At 39.4% G+C, this 23979-nt stretch overlaps 1 protein-coding gene across 1 annotated transcript in view; it reads right to left on the bottom strand.

Moving 5' to 3' along the window:
• The window catches only part of LOC140164796 (probable E3 ubiquitin-protein ligase HECTD4), a 105438-nt gene that overhangs the window by 47056 nt on the left and 34403 nt on the right, over positions 1-23979 (bottom strand). Inside the window, 20 exon segments of the mRNA XM_072188162.1 lie at positions 253-414; positions 657-876; positions 1536-1629; positions 1632-1710; positions 2480-2644; positions 3266-3454; positions 5420-5555; positions 6324-6511; positions 6938-7016; positions 11914-12097; positions 12863-13143; positions 14493-14686; positions 15302-15434; positions 19036-19182; positions 19707-19873; positions 20621-20759; positions 21307-21427; positions 22044-22243; positions 22710-22798; positions 23821-23925. Of these exon segments, the coding sequence (XP_072044263.1) occupies positions 253-414; positions 657-876; positions 1536-1629; positions 1632-1710; positions 2480-2644; positions 3266-3454; positions 5420-5555; positions 6324-6511; positions 6938-7016; positions 11914-12097; positions 12863-13143; positions 14493-14686; positions 15302-15434; positions 19036-19182; positions 19707-19873; positions 20621-20759; positions 21307-21427; positions 22044-22243; positions 22710-22798; positions 23821-23925 (3072 nt within the window).

Genomic DNA, 23979 nt, shown 5'->3' with positions numbered 1-23979 from the left:
TGTTCCTATAGGTAGTGTCCATAAAATCATGAAACTCACCTGATTTGGCACTGGTTGTGACCAATCAAAATAGTTCTTACAGGTAGCACCCATGAAGTCATGAAACTCACCTGATTTGGCACTGGTTGTGACCAATCAAAATAGTTCTTACAGGTAGCACCCATGAAGTCATGAAACTCACCTGATTTGGCACTGGTTGTGACCAATCAAAATAGTTCTTACAGGTAGCACCCATAAAGTTATGAAACTCACCTGATTTGGTACTGGTTGTGATGCATAGCATATAACTCCCCTAGGTAGCCCACTACCAGCACTTGGTTCACCTAAGAATGTAGCGGCTGTGAGGTTGTGTGAAAACAGGCAGGAACGAGCTGGTGGGAAGCTTCTGCTGGTGTCCCAATGGATCTCACGAGTCTGAAAAGAAATCACAAAAAGTAGGTGGTTTTGTACATATAGTATGTTTATACTCAGTGAGTCAGTAACATCAGTGCATAATTCATTGGATGCACGTTCAGGTCGAGAATGTTCCCTCAAAGTGCTGCCGTACGCATGCACGTTTAAAGATGCCACATTGATACGCATGTAAAACAGTTGCCCCAATGCATTGACAATACTGACTATCAAAAGTAAGAAATTCATATTTAAAAAATTCTTACTGTTTTGGTGACTGATTTTGCAGGAGGTGGCGGTGGTCTAGCACAGTCTCTGTACAGCATGCGTAGCCTCTCACACTGAGCGTCCAGCACCGATGCCCTGTCTCCTGGGCTACACAATTGGGCAAGTGATTTGAGCACTTCTAGTGGAAGAGATGAGTGTTTGACAAATTCGGCTGCAAACGATGGCTCCCTCATGTGTAATGATAGTACTGCACAGGCTCTGGTTGATAGAAAAAATCATAATATTTTGGTTGAATGTATAACTTTTTTAAATTTTTAATACAACTAATGTTCTTTTACAATGAAAAATATGTTTGTACAAGAATCACCATGTTACAACATGGAAACATATGATATAAACATTTAATAACATGAAATCTTAAGTTTTTCATTCTTAAAATGAATAATACTTGCGTTCAAATGTCACATCTTGTTCTGAGAGTTCAGAATCTTAACAGATTTGAGACTCACAATTCCTTGACAAATTTGTCCTTATTATATACATTGTATGTCTTCCTTATTTTCATTTATTCTTTTTTTTTTTTTTAAGTTACAGTAACAAGCTATATGTTACCCTGGGTACACTTTTTCCATTTAAAAAGCAAACATTTCCCACATTCATGGAATCATTATCAGGTAACTAAACATGACCCTTGACATATTTATTTACAATACCGCCGCCCAACCACAATCATAAACTGTTTTCACTTGGGTCATAACCAGGGACAGGCGATTTGCGCGGAACTTTCTTTCCGCGCAATTCCTCGCAATTTAGGGATACATGATTTGCACTGAAAAAAAAAAGTTCCGCGCAATTTGCTATTTTTTTCCGCGCAAATCGCCTGTCCCTGGTCATAACAACATTATCAACATACATACCTTGATCTGATTTCAGCCATGACTCTACATGTTGCCATAGCTAGACTACTACCATCCCCTACCCCAGGGAGTGGCACCTGGACTGGGGACATCTCTTCCCCTTCCGGGGCAGCAGCAGGTTATGTAATGCTGACACTACCCTCTCTGTCATGGAAAGCTGCTGAAGGGGCAGTGTCTGTAAAAAAACGTAATATAGTTCAATGAGACAAAAACATTCTCTAGAATTGATCAAAATACAGGGGGTCCCAAGAAAAAGAGGATTGAAAAGAATATGTTGGTATGTAAAGAAGCCTTTACCCGTTAGCTTTAATAAACCGAAACAATTATTTCAATCGACTCATAACTTTTGAAGATATGCCCTTTTAAAGAAATGTATCCTTTTTTCACTCTGTCCATGGAGGAGGTTTGGCTACTTCAAAGATTGAAAAGTGCATATACCATGCATGAATATAAAACATTCCTAGATGATAACTTTATAAAATAACAACTTTATTTTAGGGAATGGGCTTTACCGGTGGGGTTATGGGTTATGAATTTTGTTAAGTGTCATTAATTTGGGCGAAATTGATGTGGGATGGGACTTCTTTTGCTATACTTGCAAATTACAATTGCACGCTCATTACAGACAATACAAGTTACTGTACTTTCCATTTGATGTCTATTTGCCTTAAAGAGGTAGCCCTGCCAGAGCAGTTCTTCTGGGGTGAACCAAACCTGCCTGGTTATCAAATTAAGCAGTGACAAGGTTATCTCTGACTTTAACAGGTGCTAATTATGTTTTAATGTTATTGCATTAATTACCACCTGTCAAATTCGGAGATAACATTGTCACTGATTAATTTGATAACCAGGTAACTTTGGTTCACCCTAGAAGAACTGCTCTGGCAGGGTTTCCTCTTTAAAATCCAATCATGTATTCTGTCAATAAAAAACCCCTGACGTACCTCACTACTTGGTGGCTGTAGTCTTGACAATGGCACCTCCAGTGTGTTATTGGTTCTTGGTATACTGTTCCCAGCAGGTATATCAAAGTGTACTGTTGCTATACCTTGTGGTTCCGATATGCTTACAACCTGGCCTATTAGTGGCCTGGATCCCTCACCAACAACCTATATAGGAAGATAAAGATTTGTACTCATAACTGTTCAAGGAACACAGTATCTAGGAAACTTTAAATGAAAATGGTGCAATTTGGTGATAAGAGCTGTACACAGACTGTGCTAGGCCATCACCACTTGTATTTGAACTCATGAGCACTACTGCCTTTCTTACAGTACCCCTGATTGGTTAATTACATGATATAAGCATCTAAATTACCAATCAAAATAGAGCTTTTATATATAAGCAAGTTTAAGCTTACTCCCCTACTTCAAGAGCAACTGACTATTCTTACCATATCTCTGATTGGTTCAATACATGATATAGCCCTCTTTGTAACCAATCAATATAGTTCTTAGAGGCTGATAATTCGACTGGTAGAGTTAAAATTAAAGTGTAGCATTTCTGAAGAAAATATGAAAAATTGTTGAGAATTTCCTTCAAATTCCTTCCTAAGTTTAAATTGTGTGTATTAATTTGAGACTTGTATATGAAAAGCTGCTTTGTGATTCTCTATTGCTGGCTACTGTGCCATACCCTCCCATGAAATTTATTGAAACATTCAGACAATGTCAACAACAGACACTTATAATTTACAAGCACCATTTATAAATAATTATTCATTGCCATACCTGAACTCTAGATCCAACTTTGACACTCTCCCTGAATCCTCCGAGTGCACAGAATGCTGCCACCACTTGACGACTCATGGACATGAGGACCTCTACCGCCTCTCCATGGGGATGGTTATTCAGAAGGCTGACATGACTGGTCTGACATGAACTCAGTTGAGCTACCAGGCTCAAAGCATGCGACAGAACCTAGATATATGGGAAAATGTGAATACTGATTCGGTCAATACAAGTTCTCAAAGATAAAGCTTCAAGTTAACAAATACAACTTAATTTTCGTATCTGATAATATGTCAAAGATATGTTACATGATACAAACCAGGCAAAGGTGTATAAACCAGTGTTGTAGTCAAAACCTCTATGTCCGAGACCGAGACCGAGACCAAGACCTGCCTGTCCGAGATCGAGACCGAGACCAAACCTTCCGAGACCAAGACCACCCTTTCCGAGACCGAGACCTCTAAGTTCCGAGACCAAGACCGAGACCGAGACCTTGGTTTAATCCGGGGATACTCAAGTTTGGTTTGGGTAGGGGTGTGCAGCTGGGAATTTGAAAGGAGACCCATCACTGTACCAATTTTTCAAGAAAATGGACCCATATTTAACAAAATGTGTCTTAATGTTTGCAACTTTTCCTCCAAATTTGTGAAAATTTCAAAAATGTTGGCTAAATTGAGCTATTTTCCGCGAAAATTTTGAAAAAAAAGGACCCATCCAAATACCAAATTTGGTTTAGAAAAAAGGAGGTCATTGATATACCGAAAGGCTGAAATTGCTACGTCCCCCATTTGGCCATTTGTACTGAGTACCCCACCCCAGCTTAATCAGAGTGGCGGCGGAAGCTAATTAGCATTCACATCCGAACATGCTCACTTTTGAGTCATTTATAACTCCACATATTGTTAAATCCCTAACCTCATACATGTCAGTATCATAAAAATGATTTCTGTATCTTTATTCTTAACAATTTCTTCAACATTCGTTGAAATTTAGGGTAAGGAAAAAGTAATGATCAACAACAGAAAGTCAAATCTTTTTCTTCAGGTCTCGACAGGTCTCGAACTAAAAACGCCCGAGACCGAGACTTTTGAGGTCCGAGACCGAGACTTTTGAGATCCGAGACCGAGACCTTGACATCCGAGACCCGAGACCTGCAAAACCAGGTCTCGAGATGGTCTCGAGACCGAGACCTGGTCTCGAGACCTACAACACTGGTATAAACCTGTGGAAAGTTCCAAAATTATTGAAATTAATTTTAAATTACCACCCTTGGGAGGCAATATTTTTAAACACCGGCTGGCAAAATTTGTGACTTTACCATGGACTAACCAAGTGGTCTGTGCTATCGAATACATGTACTGTAAAAGTGGACATTTTCGTGCTACATTTATTTTTCGCGCTTTTCAGGTTCCAAACTGCTACCGGGAAAATAACAACACACAAATATATTCCTTTTGTGTGTAGGTAAATGTAAGGAAACTTAAAAACAAGGGAAACTGTTCAAAATTGACGAAATGCAAAAAATAATTCGCGCAGGAATGTCCACTTTTACAGTACAATACACATTTTGCCTATGCAACATTCATAACAGTGCATGCCTAGATCAATGCATTGCAATTCAATTGGTTTTTATGCTATGCTCATTATGCCATACTGATGTCCAAGATGCCCCACTCCCCCAGAAAGGAATAATTTTTTAATATTTTAACATATTCTCACATAATACACCATGTTTTTAGGCTTTAGAGGCCAGCTCAATGAATGTCATATATTAACACCCATCCCAGTGTGATTTTCCTTTGAAAGGGACATGTGGCATTGTTTTATAGTCGAATCCAACGAGCCAAGTCATGGTCAGGATTTGGTTGGCCATGACGGGTCCCCGCATGCACCAAACTGGTTTAGTGACTGCCCAATTGGGTGGATTAAAGCCGCTTAAAATTCGATGTTAGATTCTTTTGTGTTGTACACTGTCATTATTCTTTTGTCTACGTGTAACACAGGTGATAGAATGCAGTTTAAAATACCCTCCAAGGCAGCATCATTTCACATTTTAGGTGAGATGGAGCCGAAGGGGACCCAACTTTGGCAGCCATTAAGGAGTAGGAATGCGTGAAATTGGATTTGTCTATGTGCACAGTTGATAACACTCACCCTTTCCACAGCAGAAGCCCATATCTGTGCAGTATGTGTTTCTGGTGCAGTAAGCAGGCTATGTAACAAGGCTATTACCTCAGATGCCATGCTATTAGCAACATGGCCACTGATGAAGGGACGTACTGGATCAGTCCTGCAGCAAAATATACAAACAACGGTGGGTGATATCATCAAAACTACAAGGTAACACTATGGATTCCCACAAATCAACAATGATGCCCACATGGTGGTTTTATTCCCAGACAGAAACAAGGGCAAATATCGCAAAAATATTTCTGTCTACCCCGGCTAATAAAAATTCAATGACCACATTCGCAATCTCATGGGTGTGGGAGGCCTCAGACAAAAAAACGAGGAAAATTACCAAAAAAGCTGAAAAACAGTGTAAAATCAGGGTAAAAATGCCAAATATGGGCTGAAAATAAAACAAAACACATAAATTTTGGCAATAAAAAACAAGGAAATCAGCTGAAAAGAGGAACTCTCACACCCCTGCAATCTGGGTGACCTAGCACTTGAGAAAGGACAGCTCTCATTGGTCAAAACCAATCATAGGAGTCGCAACAAGACCATGGCAACGCCCTGGAAACACATGACCTGAGAAACTCATGACCCGGAAGTATCTTCGCATAGGGTTGAAAGTATCGTCTTGTAATTGCTTGTAAATTACAGGCGAGTCTAAAATGGCACATAGCGCTCAATCATTTTAATTTCTGACACTAGGAATCACAAGACCTCTAGAAATATTAAGTGCACATATTTTAACAGCAATTTTCTGATTTTACACAACAATGTCTTTGCCGGAGTTTGCCCCATGCACATAGCAGTTGTCTAAAATCATTTGTTTTAAATTTATGTTTAGAAATCTGTCAATGGGGCAGTTCAGCTAAGTATGACTCACCTTGCCAAGTCAGAATTTTTCTCCCTACAAACCACCTCTGCAGCGACTTTCTTCTTTTCTTTGCCATTCTCTGTATCCGAGGTGTCGACTGGTGGTCCAGTGCTGACAATGAGACCACTCTGGGACCATTTGATTGCCTTCCGTAGTGCTGAGGCGGTATCGTCAGTGAATACCTCCGCTTTACCATGCTGTATTTGAGAAGAGTTTGAAAGTTTACTGGACTGAAATCACAATTCACACTGATACATTAACAGTGAATTTCACTTTTAAGTAAGTTTGTCATTGGTTCAGTAAAAGACTGGATAAAACGCTCTCACTGACTAGATATAAAGCATAAGTACGCACTCACTGATGAGATACAATTCTTAGTCAGTGGGAGTGGTCTAGTTCATAGACACATAATCTGATTGGACAGTTTTTATGATGGTAACTTAGATTTTGCTTTAAAAAATAGCATTTTTTGGACCTGTCTATCACACGGTAGAGGATAGTAAAAACAAACATTTCTATCGTTTATTCTCTAAAAATATATTTGGTTAGCAGTGTTCTTTGATGTTTCCCTTAGTGGTATGATAATTTACGAGTCTTTTGATTCTTTTCTACATAACACCTACCCGAGTCATCTCCCTATCCATGCGAACAACCTTCTCCATATTAGCACCACTTCCAAGTCTAAATGGCCTGCCATCAGAACTGCTGCAAACAAACAAAAATACAAACATTTTGAACTAATCAATACAAATGGTTACTGATATGATCCAAATATGGTCAAACCTGTTGTTGATACAAAAATGCTAGGAAAGTGGAATAATGATAACACCTTCATCCCAAAATGAAATGTGTGAACATGGAAATGATATGGTTGATTCCAGTTGAAATCCATACACCCCCTATGGAAGACATGACATTTATCTTCCACATAGGGTATGTGACTTTCAAATGGGCTTACCTGAATGGATGACTCCATTTGAAATTCACACTCCCAGTGTGAGAGATTAAGGTCATGTCTTCCATATGGGGTGTATGGATTTCAACTGGAATAGCCCTATGCTTACCAAGCATGTTTTGAGCTAAATATGTTCCATGGGCTCTATTTGTTCGGATTAAAACCACTACTTTGAGAATATTTTAAATTCATAGTGAATGTACAACAGACTTGCCCCTTGCGGTAAAGTTAGCTCAATCCGCAAGGCTTTAAGACTCTAGTGCAATGGTGTGTGGCAATGCGAGTTCGAGCCCCAGCGCAGTTCCAGTTTGTTCTTGTGAAAAATGAATTAAGATTACTTGACATTCCCCATGGCAAGGAACTGCAGTAGGAATTTCGATTGAATGAACACAGCTTTCAACACCTGTACTCGATCAATCGCGATCGTATATCGCATATTTCAAACTACAACGTGAACGCACAACCTTACATACAATACTAACCAATCACAAGTGAGCTGCCATGGTTGGATTCACTTCTGTGTTACCCACACAGTTGCACACGCTAGCATACATCGCACAGTGTATACGGAAAATCATCACGCTATGTCAGGCTGTGTTTATTCAACTGAAATTTCTACTGTTGCTGTTTATTGTCTCCTTTACTCATACAAGAACTTGGGGCTAATTCTGGTTGAGATGGGTTATTATGGTATGAATAGGGTGTGCGCTTCTTAGCTGCAAGTTCCTGATTCTTGCTTGTTGCTATTTGGTTTATATGTTGTATCTTGGGCTAATATGCTTTCTGGTGTGTATCATTATTTGTTTCTTCATTAACTTTGATATCAACTTTTCATCATCAAAACTGATTTTGTGTTATGGTGTATTCTACATGCACTCCACACTGTGCTATACCACTAGTCTACTTATTGATTGGGATGGATATATCTGTGTGAGCCCTGATCAATATCCACTTGACTAGTTTCATATAATAGGAGTACACTGACTTTAGTACTTTGAAGTATCACATCAAGTGTCAACAATGATTTCTTCTTGCCTGCTGTTGGTACTGACTGTATACAGTAGTACAAGTACTACTAGCGACTGCATATATCCATTGCCTTCGGTGTTTAATAACTCTGCTGAACATGTATCAACCCATCATCGTCACTTTTCAAGACCTGTTGTCTATTACCCAAATTCAACATCTACTAGACAGATCCTGGTCAGTGGTGATATCCAACCCAACCCTGGCCCATCAAGTAAGCCAGCTACCTGCGCAAATTGTGAAAGATCGATTCGTCGGGACCATCGCAGATCCACATGCTCTTCCTGCCAAGAACCTTTGCATCTGAAGTGTTCCATGCTACCTCTTCACCTAATTCGTCAACAGAATCTTCCGGTTCCTAGTAGTATGTGTTCTCCATGTACTGCAAAACTGTTACCTTATGCTGATGACTCTATGACATCAAATAATGCATCCATAAATACTACTGACTCTAGCTCATGTGCAACCATTAGTTCTTTCAGTGATCAATATGATCAATCTTTGCTTCTGCTGAATGCAGGAAGTATTGTTAACAAAATTGATGAACTAAATTGCTTGATAAACACTATGAACTCTAAACCTGCCATTATAGGCATTACTGAATCTTGGCTCAATGCAAATATTACTGACTCTGAACTCTGTATAAGTAATGAATATTGTATGCTTAGAAATGACCGTGCTACCCGTGGTGGTGGTGTATGTATGTTTATCCACAACTCCCTTAAGCCCAGGATTTGTAATAATTTTTCCACTCCTGATTGTGAAAGTGTTTGGGTTGAATGCAAGTTTGCCAAATGTAATCTGATGTTATGCTTGTACTATCGCCCCCATATCGAACACTAACACACTTCCGCAACTTAGTTCCAGTATTGCTCAAGCTCTCCGCTCTAGCCCCATGGACTCTAAATTAATTGTCTTTGGGGACTTTAACGTTAACCTGTTTGACTCATCCCATTATCTGTTTGATGAGTTATCTGATCTCCAGCACAGCTATGGTTTGAAACAGCATATATCCCAGCCAACATTCTTTGGTCCAACCTCTGAATCTCTTCTTGACCATATTTATACTAATGATGCTAACTTGATCAGCAATATTACTCACTTGTCTCCCCTTGGTGCTTGTCATCATACTGTCATTCAGTGTTCTATTAACCTTCAGCCTACCCCAACCAAGGCTGTTAGTCGACCAATCTGGCAATACAGCAAAGCAGATTGGGAGGCAGCCAATAGGGAGCTGCTTAATTTCCAATTCAATGAATATGATGATGTAGACCAAGCTTGGACAAGTTTCCATGGAGCCTTTATGCAGACCATGTGTACTTATATTCCTCAAAAGTCTATTAAATGTAAGACCAATGACTCTCCGTGGCTGAATTCAGAGCTTCGTAAACTCATTAGAAAGAAGCACAGATTGTTCAATCAGTGGAAAAAGTCCAAGAAGACTAATGATTATAAGAAGTATAAAGAGGTTAGAAACAAACTTTCTAATCAGCTTAAGTATGCCAAACAAGATTATTTTTCCAACCTGCTTGATAACAACTCTCCTGGCAAACGCTTCTGGGGTTATGTTAAATCCAAGTCCTCTCAGTCTTCCATTCCGGACAGTATCCACTACAAAGATGTCACTGCCAACACCCCATGTGACATTGCCAATGTCTTTAGTTGCTTCTTCTCTGAATGTTTCAACCAAGATGAAGTGTCTGATTCTTTTATTTCTAACTATGATACAGTTTCCTCTATTTCTCATTTCAGCTGCTACACTGGTGAAATCCATAAGCTTATCCGCAAACTGAAAAACAACTCTGCCGCCGGTGTAGATGGGATCACCAGTGTGATGCTGAAGAACACAGCCTTTTCTGTCTCTCCTCTCCTTGCTCAACTGTTCAATCTATCCCTTCATACTGGCTGCGCCCCAAGCGCGTGGAAGCTTTCCCGTGTGATTCCGATCTTTAAATCTGGTGACCGCCAGTCTGCCTCCAACTACCGTCCTATATCGCTTCAGCCGATCATCAGTAAACTCATGGAAAGAGTCATTCACCAGCACATCCTCCAACATCTCAATCAGAACAACATTCTCACTCCCCGCAATTTGGTTTTCTCCCCAAGTCCTCAACCTCTGATGCCTTAACAACAGCCCTTCATGACTGGTATAATGCTCTGGAGAAGCGGCCCGATGTTGCTGTGGCCCTCTTTGATCTTATAAAGGCTGTCGACTGAGTACGTCATGGTCCTTGGCTGCTAAAACTCAGATCTGTTGGCATCACTGGTCCACTCATGTCCTGGTTACGTCAGTATCTTTCCAACAGAACGCAGGTAATAGCGGTTCATGGCGTTACTTCTGATCCAGCCCCTGTCATCTCTGGAGTACCTCAAGGCTCTGTCCTGGGCCCTCTTCTTTTTCTTATCTATGCTAACGATCTTTGCCTTTCTAATTTCTCCCAGGACAGTGCCTTGGTGCTCTATGCAGATGACACCACACTTTATAAGCCTCTTACTTGCAATTCTGATTTAACGGGCTTCCAAGAGGACATTAATGCTATCCATAACTGGTTCCGTTCCAACCATCTCTCAGCCAATGCCAGCAAAACCAAGACCATGATAATATCAACAAAAAAGGAACCCTACCCACAGATGCAACTCTATATGAATCAACAGCCCATTGAAAGAGTTAGCTCTGTTAAATTTCTAGGCATATGGATCAGTAACAATCTCTCCTGGAAAGTCCATGTTGATAACATTTGCAAGAAAGCTCGTAGAACTATAGGCTTCCTTCACAGATCTTTCCACAATGCCCCACTCCATATCCGCCGTTCTCTATATCTGGCTCTTGTTCGTCCAACCCTTGAATATGGCTCAATCACATACCACCCTTTAAACCTGACGCCACAAACCGGTTAGAATCCACCCAGCGCTTTGCCTTCCGTGATGATCTTGCAGGAATGGAAGCTTTCCCATGAGGATCTACTTTCAAAAGTAGACCTCCCCTCCTCTCCAAACGCTGCGATCTGGCCACACTCTGCCACTTGTACAAAAATCCATCACAGGCTTTGCTCTTCGCCAAACCCATTTAAACTGCACCCAGCGCCTGGCCTTCGTAATCTCAACAGCTGCGCCTTGTTATTCCGTTTTCCGTCTCTCCCTGTCTCAAAAATCTTTTTCCCATATGCACCTACCCTATGGAATTACCTTCCTGACACTGTAGTCAAATCTCCATCCCTGGCTGCCTTCAAATCTGCCATTAATGACCAGGTGTGCTAGCCATCTCCTTCTCCACCTCATTTGTTTTGTCTTGATTTTTTTTTTCATCCATTTTTGTCTGTCCCTTTTATTTTGTGTTTGGTGTAATTAGGCCACCCTTTAATTTAGTGCATAGGCACTATTGGGTTCTCGCCTGGTCTCTGACCGAATTGTTATAAATAAATAAAAATAAATAAAAAGTAGTCAGGGAATTAAATCACAGTATCTTTTTGTGGTTTTATTTTCTTAGGCAAGAAACATATAATGATGATCATAAACTATTATTTGCTGTTTCTTGAACTCCACGAAACACTAGTGGAACAAATTTAGACAAACAAAGAAGCCAAAACAATATCCATCTAATATAGAGCTTTTCAGTACCTTAGTAGAGGCTGTATAACTTCATGAGAAGACTGGTCATCCCTCTTATGAATAAACACTGAGAGACGTCCATCTTGAGCTTCCGACTCTTCTCCTCGGTCTCTCTCTGTTGTAGAGGGCGCTGTAAGGCTACTCTTTGGTGTACTATTGGTTAGATCTTCCACTGATGCAGTGGTCTGACAACCTATTAATGAGACATAAGAAATAGTTGAATTACTGCAGAATATATTATGGGGATTATTAATCCTGATCACTGTAATTTTGTTTTTCCATAAATCAATTAGGCCAAAGAAAAAAAAGGTTTGTCTCAAAGCTTGCACGTGCATTTGTAAAATGCAGACATTTTTTTATTTCAAAAATTTGGGTTTTTTTAATAGTTTTTTCCTGAAAAATTTGGCGAAAATCAGATTTTTTTCTCAAAATACCTTAAAAATACCAAGTCGGGAATAATAATAAAAAAAAAAATTGCATTTCGCATTTGTTTTCAAACCACTCCTGAGCTTTGAGACAAACCTTTTATTTTTTTGGCCTTATATAGGTGTATTTTAATCTATTCCAACCCAAATGCAAACAACCTAATATTTCAGTGTACAAATTCAGAATTGACCTTTAACCCTTTTTGGCACATAACTCCACAACCACAGGTCGTACACGCACAAAGTTGATATTTTTGTGATCCTTACAACCAGATGGATAATTTGATATGCTAATGAGTAAAATCGGAGCATGTTTAATTTTTGACCCCTGTATAAACCTATGGGGTCATTTCTGGGTCATTTTGAGGGTCATAGACTCAAAATGACGCTTGCTCACCATCTTTTTTGGTTTCAACCGGTCCAAATTAGTAAAGATTCCTAGGTTATCAACTTTTACTAATAAATGCCTTACGAACCCCAAATTATTGAAATTTTGTCTAGTCTATACGCCCACCTCTTTATCAAAATATTACCTGGCACTACATAATCCCCAAGTTTGGCAAGCAATAGGCTGGCAATCTTAGCAGGAGGATCCATCAACTGCTCACCCTCCCCACCAAGACTCGACACTTCCTGGCCCCATGAGGGCAGCATGACACTCTCGCAATCCTCCGCACTCATGAGCGGCAGAGCTACGCGACACAGCTGTAAAATGATGAGTACTAGTTTTGGTGATGGCCTCTGGTCTAGCAGTAGTGATAGGAGTTTGGAGACGCATGCTGGTTGACTTAAAATGGCCTTGCCCATACGACTCCTGTTGAAAAATACAACAACAAGGAAAGGAATAACAAAGTGTAAACAAATTAACAACAAATTAATGTTGATAATTTATTCTTAATGTGTTTTTATCTAAAGATCCTGTCAGATTCATTTTATGTCAGGGTTGGTTTTTTTTATTTGAAAAAAAATAAAACAAATCAGATTTTTTTATTTAAATCAGATTTTTTTTATTTAAATCAGATTTTTTAATTTAAATCGATTTTTAAATTTTTTTATTCCCAGAACTGCTATACCCCATGATAAAGTCAAAAGAGTACCATTGGAATGCTAGTCATATGCACAATCCTACCAGGTATTTACAAAAAATCAAAACATGTTTTTACATGTGAAAATTTCAAAGAAAAATTTGGTAAAATCATAGGAAAAACCTGTTGAATTCTGCACCTTGAATATGAATTTTTAGCAATTAACAAAGTGACATCATAGGGGTATTTTAATTGTATCCAAAAGTTGTAGAAGCATTAAGAATGAAGTAAACGGGTCAATTTAAGCAAGAAATTAAATTACATTTATCAAAAATGGTAAAAAAAAAAAATTGATTTAAATCAGTGATTTGTATAAAAAAAAATCAAGTGATTTAAATCGCGATTTAAATCACCGATTTAAATCGGCATGATTAAAATCAAACAACCCTGATAGAAAATATTGAATCAATGACTAGTTGATAATATTAAGGCTCAGACATTTGCACGATCACAAAAAGTACTCATTTTGATGAATTTTAGGATGTTTTGGTTTAGCATATCACTGATCGCTTCTTTAAAGTTTGCGTGGAATAATTAAATCATGTTAGAAAGGGGGAAAAAGCGCAGTGATTTATAGTGCGCTACGCACAGGCACAACGCCTAGACGTTGATCCACAAGCCTCAGCACACTTTACAGGTTGTCGCTGACCACTACGGCCCCACATCATTTACGGAACATTTATCCTTTCAATTTCAACAAACACTATTATGGGTACTACATACCAGATTCTTATAGCTGCTGCCCCCAGATGTACACTGTGGCACAGCTACTTCATCCAGTACTCTAGAGCACCTGTGTGAGTACTCCAGAAGAGTACCTGTGTGGGTACTATATATGGAGTACACACATTGGAACAAAATGTACAGTACACAGACTGGACTGGTGCTGCACTGGTACTCAAGTGTAGCCACAGAGTAGCTGGGCAGTAGTGTACCTCTGGGTGTGGCAGCTATAAGAATCTGGTAGTGTACTACATTCACTAAAAAGTAAAATCACATTCTTTAAATTCCATGCTATCGTCAAAGAATAAAATGATCTTAATGTTCCTAATAGTCACTTCACTTATTTCAATCATACCTTGATAAATTATTGAGCAAGCTGAGTACTTCCTGTAGAGCCTCACTACCAGCAGCTTCATTGCCACTACACTCAGTAGCTCTAGCCAAGTGATTGGTCAGTAAGGTGGACACTTGTCTAGCCAGACCGGCGTAACCCAGTGCATTCTGGAAGGATTCATCCGTTTCCCATGACACACAGCGACTGGCTAGCACCTAGGATACAGTAACAACAATCAAAGTTAACAGATATAAAAGATAAAGCAGATACAATTTGCATTATTAAAAGTCTTATTTGGTTTTAAGCATAATATTCAATTTAAATTAGGCCCCCAAAAATAGTATCTGCTTTTCCATAGACCACTTTTGTTGATAGGTCGGTCGTTTGGTGAAAGTTTTTTTTACTTTTTCTCTTTTTTCCTGAAAGTGACTAGCATGCCAACATTTATGCATTCTCACTCAGGTCTACAACTTGCTAAGGACCGCAGGCATGATCTGATGCTTCAATTTTTGTGCAAACTCATTTCTCAAATGTTCAGTTCAAATTCACCAATGTCTGTTGTAAACTAAAGAGATGTAATATAATGCTGCAATTGTGTTATATTGGTATATCCAACGGTGGCCAATATAAACTTTGTGATTTAAGACACAGAAAAAAACTTTTTTGAGCTTCTTTGTGTCAGACAGTTTTTTTTGACAGAATAATTTAATGATTTGATGAAAATAGTAACAAAAAAGTTTTCTCAAAAACGTTTTTCGGTCGGAATGTTTGGATGGGTGAAGACAAGCAAACAATTTTTTTTGCCTTGTCATGAATGAGTGAATACATACCTGAAAGCCTGCCCATGCTAGGGCTGATACTCTCTGCCGTGTACTGGTAGACTCTTCTGAGCTATGACCTAAACTACATAGTTGGTCCAGTAATTGCACCAAGCCGCTGTTGACTAGACACTGCTCTTCTCTCCTATAGGTGATAAGAATAAGCAAATAAAGAGTCAAATTCACATAAAAATCACTTATTTCACAGATACTTTCAGTTTACAAATGAATGCTGCCATCCAAGGCTCTGGTTTGAATTTTAAAACCGTGGACCCAAGGTGACCTCCATAGTGCTGTCCACCCCCAAGAAAAACTTTCACAACCAAGTATGCTATGGATGCAAGAATTTCAGCAATAGTACCAGAGCTGCCAACATTGGAATATGTAAATGCAGAAGATTTCTGTGAAGTGTAAAAAAGCTTAGAATGTGGCGCGAGCGCCAAAAAACAGCGGCCCTTGCGTGGCATCAGCGCCCCAAAAGCTCCTGGATGTTAGCTTTTTGAGACCCTTAAAAATGACTTTCCAAGGCTACTCAACCTTTTTTTTTGCAAAAGGACAGGACAGTGGGCGTATAATTGATTTTGTTTTGATTTTTTAGCTAGATAGCTGTAAATGCAGAAGATTTAGCCATATAGCTGCAAATGCAGAAGATTTATATGTTTTGCAGAAGACACCAAATGTGGAAGTCTTCTGAAGGATCAAAAAGGGTTGGCAGCTCTGTAGTAACTCAATTTTCATTATTCCTTCCTTTGGCATGGGGAGGATCACAACTGATGTAATGGTTTCTGAGAAAGCTTACTAGACATGGTCTACAGTGGCTGCGCTTAGGGGGGGGCAATGCCCCCAGTCAGAACTCTTGGCCCCCCTGTTTCCCCCCAGAAAAAACCCAAAATTACGAAAATGTCCACTTTGTTGATTTTGTCCCCCCGAAATTCACTTTGCCCCTAATGCCCCGAAAAAAAAAATTCCTGGTGCCGCCACTGATGGTCTACCATCCCGCTACAAGCTGACTCTTACCTTGTATATGGTATAATACATAGCAATCCAATACTATTAGCACAAGCTACTGGATGCGCCGCTGCTAGGCTCACAACTGATGTCATGGTTAATGATAATGCTTGCTGGACATGATCAACCATCCTGCTACTAGCGAACTCTTACCTTGTATATGGTATAATACATAGCAATCCAATACTATTAGCACAAGCTACTGGATGCGCCGCTGCTAGGCTCACAACTGATGTCATGGTTAATGATAATGCTTGCTGGACATGATCAACCATCCTGCTACTAGCGAACCCTTACCTTGTATATGGTATAATACATAGCAATCCAATACTATTAGCACAAGCTACTGGGTGCGCCGCTGCTAGACTCACAACTGATGTCATGGTTTCTGAGAACGCTTGCTGCACATGTTCTACCATCCCACCACAAGCTGACTCTTACCTTGTATATGGTATAATACATAGCAATCCAATACTATTAGCACAAGCTACTGGATGCGCCGCTGCTAGGCTCACAACTGATGTCATGGTTAATGATAATGCTTGCTGGACATGATCAACCATCCTGCTACTAGCGAACCCTTACCTTGTATATGGTATAATACATAGCAATCCAATACTATTAGCACAAGCTACTGGATGTGCCGCTGCTAGGCTCACAACTGATGTCATGGTTTCTGAGAACGCTTGCTGCACATGTTCTACCATCCCACCACAAGCTGACTCTTACCTTGTATATGGTATAATACATAGCAATCCAATACTATTAGCACAAGCTACTGGATGCGCCGCTGCTAGGCTCACAACTGATGTCATGGTTAATGATAATGCTTGCTGGACATGATCAACCATCCTGCTACTAGCGAACCCTTACCTTGTATATGGTATAATACATAGCAATCCAATACTATTAGCACAAGCTACTGGATGCGCCGCTGCTAGGCTCACAACTGATGTCATGGTTAATGATAATGCTTGCTGGACATGATCAACCATCCTGCTACTAGCGAACCCTTACCTTGTATATGGTATAATACATAGCAATCCAATACTATTAGCACAAGCTACTGGATGCGCCGCTGCTAGGCTCACAACTGATGTCATGGTTAATGATAATGCTTGCTGGACATGATCAACCATCCTGCTACTAGCTTAACCCTTACCTTGTATATGGTATAATACATAGCAATCCAATACTATTAGCACAAGCTACTGGTTGCGCCGCAGCCAGCCACAACTGATGTCATGGTTTGATAATGCTTGCCGGTCGTACGATCTTCTCGGTGTCACCTTACCTTGTATATGGTATAATACATAGCAATCCAATACTATTAGCACAAGCTACTGGATGTGCCGCTGCTAGGCTCACAACTGATGTCATGGTTAATGATAATGCTTGCTGGACATGATCAACCATCCTGCTACTAGCGAACCCTTACCTTGTATATGGTATAATACATAGCAATCCAATACTATTAGCACAAGCTACTGGATGTGCCGCTGCTAGGCTCACAACTGATGTCATGGTTAATGATAATGCTTGCTGGACATGATCAACCATCCTGCTACTAGCGAACCCTTACCTTGTATATGGTATAATACATAGCAATCCAATACTATTAGCACAAGCTACTGGATGCGCCGCTGCTAGGCTCACAACTGATGTCATGGTTAATGATAATGCTTGCTGGACATGATCAACCATCCTGCTACTAGCGAACCCTTACCTTGTATATGGTATAATACATAGCAATCCAATACTATTAGCACAAGCTACTGGATGCGCCGCTGCTAGGCTCACAACTGATGTCATGGTTAATGATAATGCTTGCTGGACATGATCAACCATCCTGCTACTAGCTTAACCCTTACCTTGTATATGGTATAATACATAGCAATCCAATACTATTAGCACAAGCTACTGGATGCGCCTCGCTGCTAGGCTCACAACTGATGTCATGGTTAATGATAATGCTTGCTGGACATGATCAACCATCCTGCTACTAGCTTAACCCTTACCTTGTATATGGTATAATACATAGCAATCCAATACTATTAGCACAAGCTACTGGATGCGCCGCTGCTAGGCTCACAACTGATGTCATGGTTAATGATAATGCTTGCTGGACATGATCAACCATCCTGCTACTAGCGACCCTCTTCCGATCATATGGTATAATACATAGCAATCCAATACTATTAGCACAAGCTACTGGATGCGCCGCTGCTAGGCTCACAACTGATGTCATGGTTAATGATAATGCTTGCTGGACATGATCAACCATCCTGCTACAAGCGAACTCTTGCCTTGTATATGGTATAATACATAGCAATCCAATACTATTAGCACAAGCTACTGGATGCGCCGCTGCTAGGCTCACAACTGATGTCATGGTTAATGATAATGCTTGCTGGACATGATCAACCATCCTGCTACTAGCGAACCCTTACCTTGTATATGGTATAATACATAGCAATCCAATACTATTAGCACAAGCTACTGGATGCGCCGCTGCTAGGCTCACAACTGATGTCATGGTTAATGATAATGCTTGCTGGACATGATCAACCATCCTGCTACTAGCGAACCCTTACCTTGTATATGGTATAATACATAGCAATCCAATACTATTAGCACAAGCTACTGGATGCGCCGCTGCTAGGCTCACAACTGATGTCATGGTTAATGATAATGCTTGCTGGACATGATCAACCATCCTGCTACTAGCGAACCCTTACCTTGTATATGGTATAATACATAGCAATCCAATACTATTAGCACAAGCTACTGGATGCGCCGCTGCTAGGCTCACAACTGATGTCATGGTTTCTGAGAACGCTTGCTGGACATGTTCTACCATCCCGCCACAAGCTAACTCTTCAACCCTGCGATAACGAAACAAACAAATAGCTTCAATTATTTGACAAATTATTCAAATGGGATAACAAAACAAGCAAGAATTCTTCAAATATGCAATAAATTTTTGTGGAAAGTCTCAAGTTTACCCCCTGCTATAGTCTGTATGCTTTTTTCCAGGCACAAGTATAAAATCTAATTTTGTGATTTTTTCCCTTGTGTCCTTCCTTTTCTGAAACTGTTACTTTTAAGAAATACAACAAAAAGCAGTGTCTAAATTACTGCCATGAGGAAGGGATACAGACTATAAGTTTTGTAAAAACACTATTTTGTACAAGTACCTCAAAACAAAATACCTGCATATCAATGCAACAACTACTTGAGTCTAATGCTGTTCTGATAAGATCAATGGAAATTATATAGTAATCACAATTTTTCCCCTACTTTCTACTTTTTGTCTTTTTAAGTTTAAATATTGGTCAAGAAAACACCCAAGTGAAGTATGTTATATGGTATAATGGACAGAGCCATAAGAAACTTTATGTGGTCTTACTTTGGTCCATTTTGAAGCACCGATGTAACAGCAGCCAAAAGATGTGTAGCACCCCCAACCCTGCTAGCTGCAAGTAATAATTCCTTGATATGTGTGAGGGCTTGCTGCCTAGTCTGACCTCTATGCCAACGTGTCTTTGCTGCCTCCAAGAAAACACCAAGTGGAACCTGAAATAAAATGTTAAGTAGAAAATCTTACTGTAATTCTTGACAATTTTTCCATTCAGCTTTTCTATGTCAAATAATATGCTAATTTTCATCTGCTTGACAGCATATGTGTACATCCATATCAAAACGATGCACTTGTCGGTTGCTACATGTGTCTCTTTTTACAAATATAGAGCACATTCCTAAACCATGTGACTTGTGGATGATTTGAAGTGACTTCCACTTGAGATGAGTCGGGTATATATTCGTAACTATTAATGTAAAAAGAGACACATGTCGCAGCCGACAAGTGCATTGTTTTGAAATTGATGTACACATATGTATAGAATCATCTCAGGGCTCCCTTGGAGATCAGTACCAGATACTGAAGGAGATACCCGGGTTATAGAAAGACTAAATAAATAACAAATAAAACATAGCAAGCAAGGTTGACATTTTAAGTTGGTGTTTTGTTTATCAAGCAAGTTTTATCATTGGGCTATTCCTTGAAATTTGAAATTCACACTCCCTGTGTGGAAAATTAACATCATATCTTACACAGGGGGTGTATGGATTTCAACTGGAATAGCCCATATGATAACCTTATCAGTGTAGATTTCACAATCCAGAGTGGCAATTTTAGTATGATCTAAGCCATTAGTAATGAATCTGGTGATTGCTCTGCTATTCTATTTGGGCAACTGACCTTTAACCTTTCTCTGAAACTCTCAAAATGGTTTGGAAACTTATATAATGTTTAATACTTACTGTCTTTTCAGGGTTTGTCCCTACATACATAAACAGGTCATTAAGTAGCAATGTATGTACTGGCTTGTCTTTATGCCCTTCTCCCAGTGTCAGCTCTTGGAGTAATGCTAAAGGACCTCTTTTCTTAGGTTTCCATCGTCTGAAAAATAAATCAAATGGATCTGTGTTAATTTTTATTTTTGGGTACCTTTATATTAACTTAGTATCTATTCATTTCATATCTAAAACCTAAACTGTTCAATAGCTTTTCAGATCAAATGCCACTGAGGAAAATACACATCATAATCGTTCACACTTGTGCAAATAAGGCACAAGGTCTAATTTGGTCCTATTGCACCAATGGCTCTTTCTATCATACCCTGAACATTTGCACAGCGCTTTGTTTTTTATTTACATGAAAAACCTATGCAAATATTAATCATTATGCTTGATAGCTTGATACAATTTCTTACATGACCAGGATACGATAGAAAGAGTCATCGGTACCTAGCCGGGCATCAATAGCTCTATAGGACCAAATTTGGTGTGGTGCCTAAAATAAGTTGATCTTTGATGACATTTCCTTATACTGTAGACTGCTAAACCTGCTCATTACCATAAATTTAAAGCTATGGAATAATAAAGCTGCTTAATGATAGAAATACGCCCTACTAGATTTGCACAATTTTCATAGTTTACGAACTTACCCATGCAAGATCCGGACATCATGCCTTCGTTCTGGGGCGGATTCTAGATCAGTTGGCAGTGACACACTACGTGTGAAATGAGGTCCAGAAGGTGATCTGCTGGGGCTCTCAAATGGTGGTCCTAGTTATACAAAGTAAACAATGATTAAATTATTCATTATTATATGTGTCTCAACACCAGTGGATGAGGTTGATGTCGGCAAAAATGAATTTACTGTACGCCATGCAACGTGGGCGCAACATTGCAACATGCATAATAGCATTAAGAATGCGCAATGACATGATGGCGTATTCTGGTTCAAATTAACAATGGCTTTTTGGACATGATAAAAAGGTGTTTTGGCCATCCTGTCCAACATTTATGGCTTTTGGAGAAGGAACGTCTAAGTTCCCTTATCATAATATGTAACACGATCAAGGGAAATGAGTCGGATGTTGCTAATATTGATTTTTAGATATTGGCAAAGAAAGTGTTAAAATTGTTTTGTTTCATATTGTTTTCAGCGAATGATAAATTGATGTAACTTTGCGAAGAATAGTCGTATCAACATGAGGGTTTTCAGTTTCTGAAAGCTCTAAATATCCTCTTTAGAAACATATGTGAAACTCATTTTTGACCAGGGCCGACATGCGACTCATTCCCCTTGATAATGTCAAGACTTGTTTTTGGAAGTAATCATCAAATAATATTTACACCAGCTTATTTTACAACATCATAACATAAATCATACTCTTACCAGATGCAGCCATACTTGGTATTTGAGACACACTCCTAGCCAGACTGCCAGGCGAGGACGGTCTTTCTGTTTCTATGGTAACGTGAAGAAGGAGCTCTACTCTTTCCAATATGGCCGCCACAAGATTCCTTGTTTTAGACATGGGTACCACGTTGTAGTCTGGTTGTTTCTTGCTTGCCACATGCTCCTCTAATTTGTTTCTGAGAAAAGGAGAAAAAAAAAGCACAGCAACGATGGTTATTTATCTTTTCTTTCTTTTTTTACATTGGTCGCATCCTGTGTAAGGAACTTCATGAATCCTGTTGGCATGGTTTAAAGTGATATGGTATAGGCGGAAATCTGTGAAATCACAGTGACATTTCCAGGAAAAAAGTTTATAAAAATTCCACAAAAATATTACACCTTGTAAATTTAATACAAATGTCAAAAAAAGTGTTCTCATGGTTATTGATTTAAAAAGCGTCCCATCTCTTGGCTTCTTAGGCTGCGATCACATAGAAGTATATACTGTATCCGCTATATACGATATTCGCTCATTCGATCAGGCTGAGTTCACATAGGAGTATACTATGTGAACTCAGCCTGATCGAATGAGCATATTTCGTATAGCGAATACCGTATACTTCTATGTGATCGCAGCCTTATGGCTACTGATGTTGGACTTACTTCAGTTGTTTGACGATGTCCTCGGCATCCACTTGATCCAGTTCTATTCCCTTGATATAGCACAGTAGCTCCAAATCCCTCTGCTTGTTCTGTAAGAATCAACACAAATAAATAACATTAACATTTAACTTGAACAAAACCTTTGACATAATCTGAGGTCTCAACATTGTGCAAACCATAGCCTGCAAGTCACATCATTCACACTTATTCCCTCCCATTCATTCAGCATCTGTGTCAATCTGTCATTCTCTTTATCTACCCTCTCTCTCCTTACCCCTTTGTCGTTTCTTTCGATTGCTGCAATTGTTTTTTATGTGCAAATTTATCCATAGGCAGACCTGTTGTACTTGCCCTGTCTTATGATCAGCAGTTGCATTCCCGTATTTACTGTTAGTTATCATTTTGGAGCATAAAAGTTACCTTGAGTTTTTACTCAAATTTTAACCTCCAAATAGTTATAATTAGTTGACTAGTTGCAACTATTTAGTGTTGACTAGTGAACTCATAGATTAATAACATATAGACTGGAATATGCCATGCCTGTGATCTCTCCAAGTGTACTTGAATTAAGCTGACGCCGGTACAGCATTCGGACCTGGCAACATCGTTTTGAGTTGGCTATCGCACCCCTTACTTATCGTCGACCTCCACACGTTACATGTCCATCTTATGAGTGAACAACTACAAAAGTTGAAGTTGTGCAACCCTCGCTACCGTAAACGTTCGCCCAATGGCGCACTTGGGCTCCTTTGCCTTGGGGTAAATTTCATGTACAAATAGAGAGCTTCCTTCTCTAAAAATCCCAACAAGAATTAAGGGTATGTGCCCTTATTTGCTGGTGGAATTTTTATGGGAGGGCACTTTCAGTTTGTGTCTAAAATTCCAGTTATGTCAAGGGAGCCCATAGCATCATTAGGCGAACATTTATGATATTACCAGTAGCATCAAGCACAGCAAAAAAATACCCAACATAAATACATTAAAATCAGAGTGACACATGTATACTATATTTAAGAACACATACACTCCCTTCAGTCCATAAAGACCACCAAGAGACAACAACTAAACCTGAAATGACACCCCTGAAATGATCTGCAATGTTATCATTTACCTCTTGCATGTGATAGTCTGCAAAGAATGTGACTCCCACCGTCAGACTTCCTCCTATGATCTCATCCACATCATGCTCCCACCTTTGCTCCAGTTCAGCTAGTGTCTGTTTACAGTAAATATGAAGAAAACAAATATTGTACTTTCTTTGATAAAAAGG

The sequence above is a fragment of the Amphiura filiformis genome, chromosome 11 (assembly GCF_039555335.1).
Source record: "Amphiura filiformis chromosome 11, Afil_fr2py, whole genome shotgun sequence".
NCBI lineage: Eukaryota > Metazoa > Echinodermata > Ophiuroidea > Amphilepidida > Amphiuridae > Amphiura > Amphiura filiformis.
This window is presented reverse-complemented; position numbering and strand designations above follow the sequence as displayed.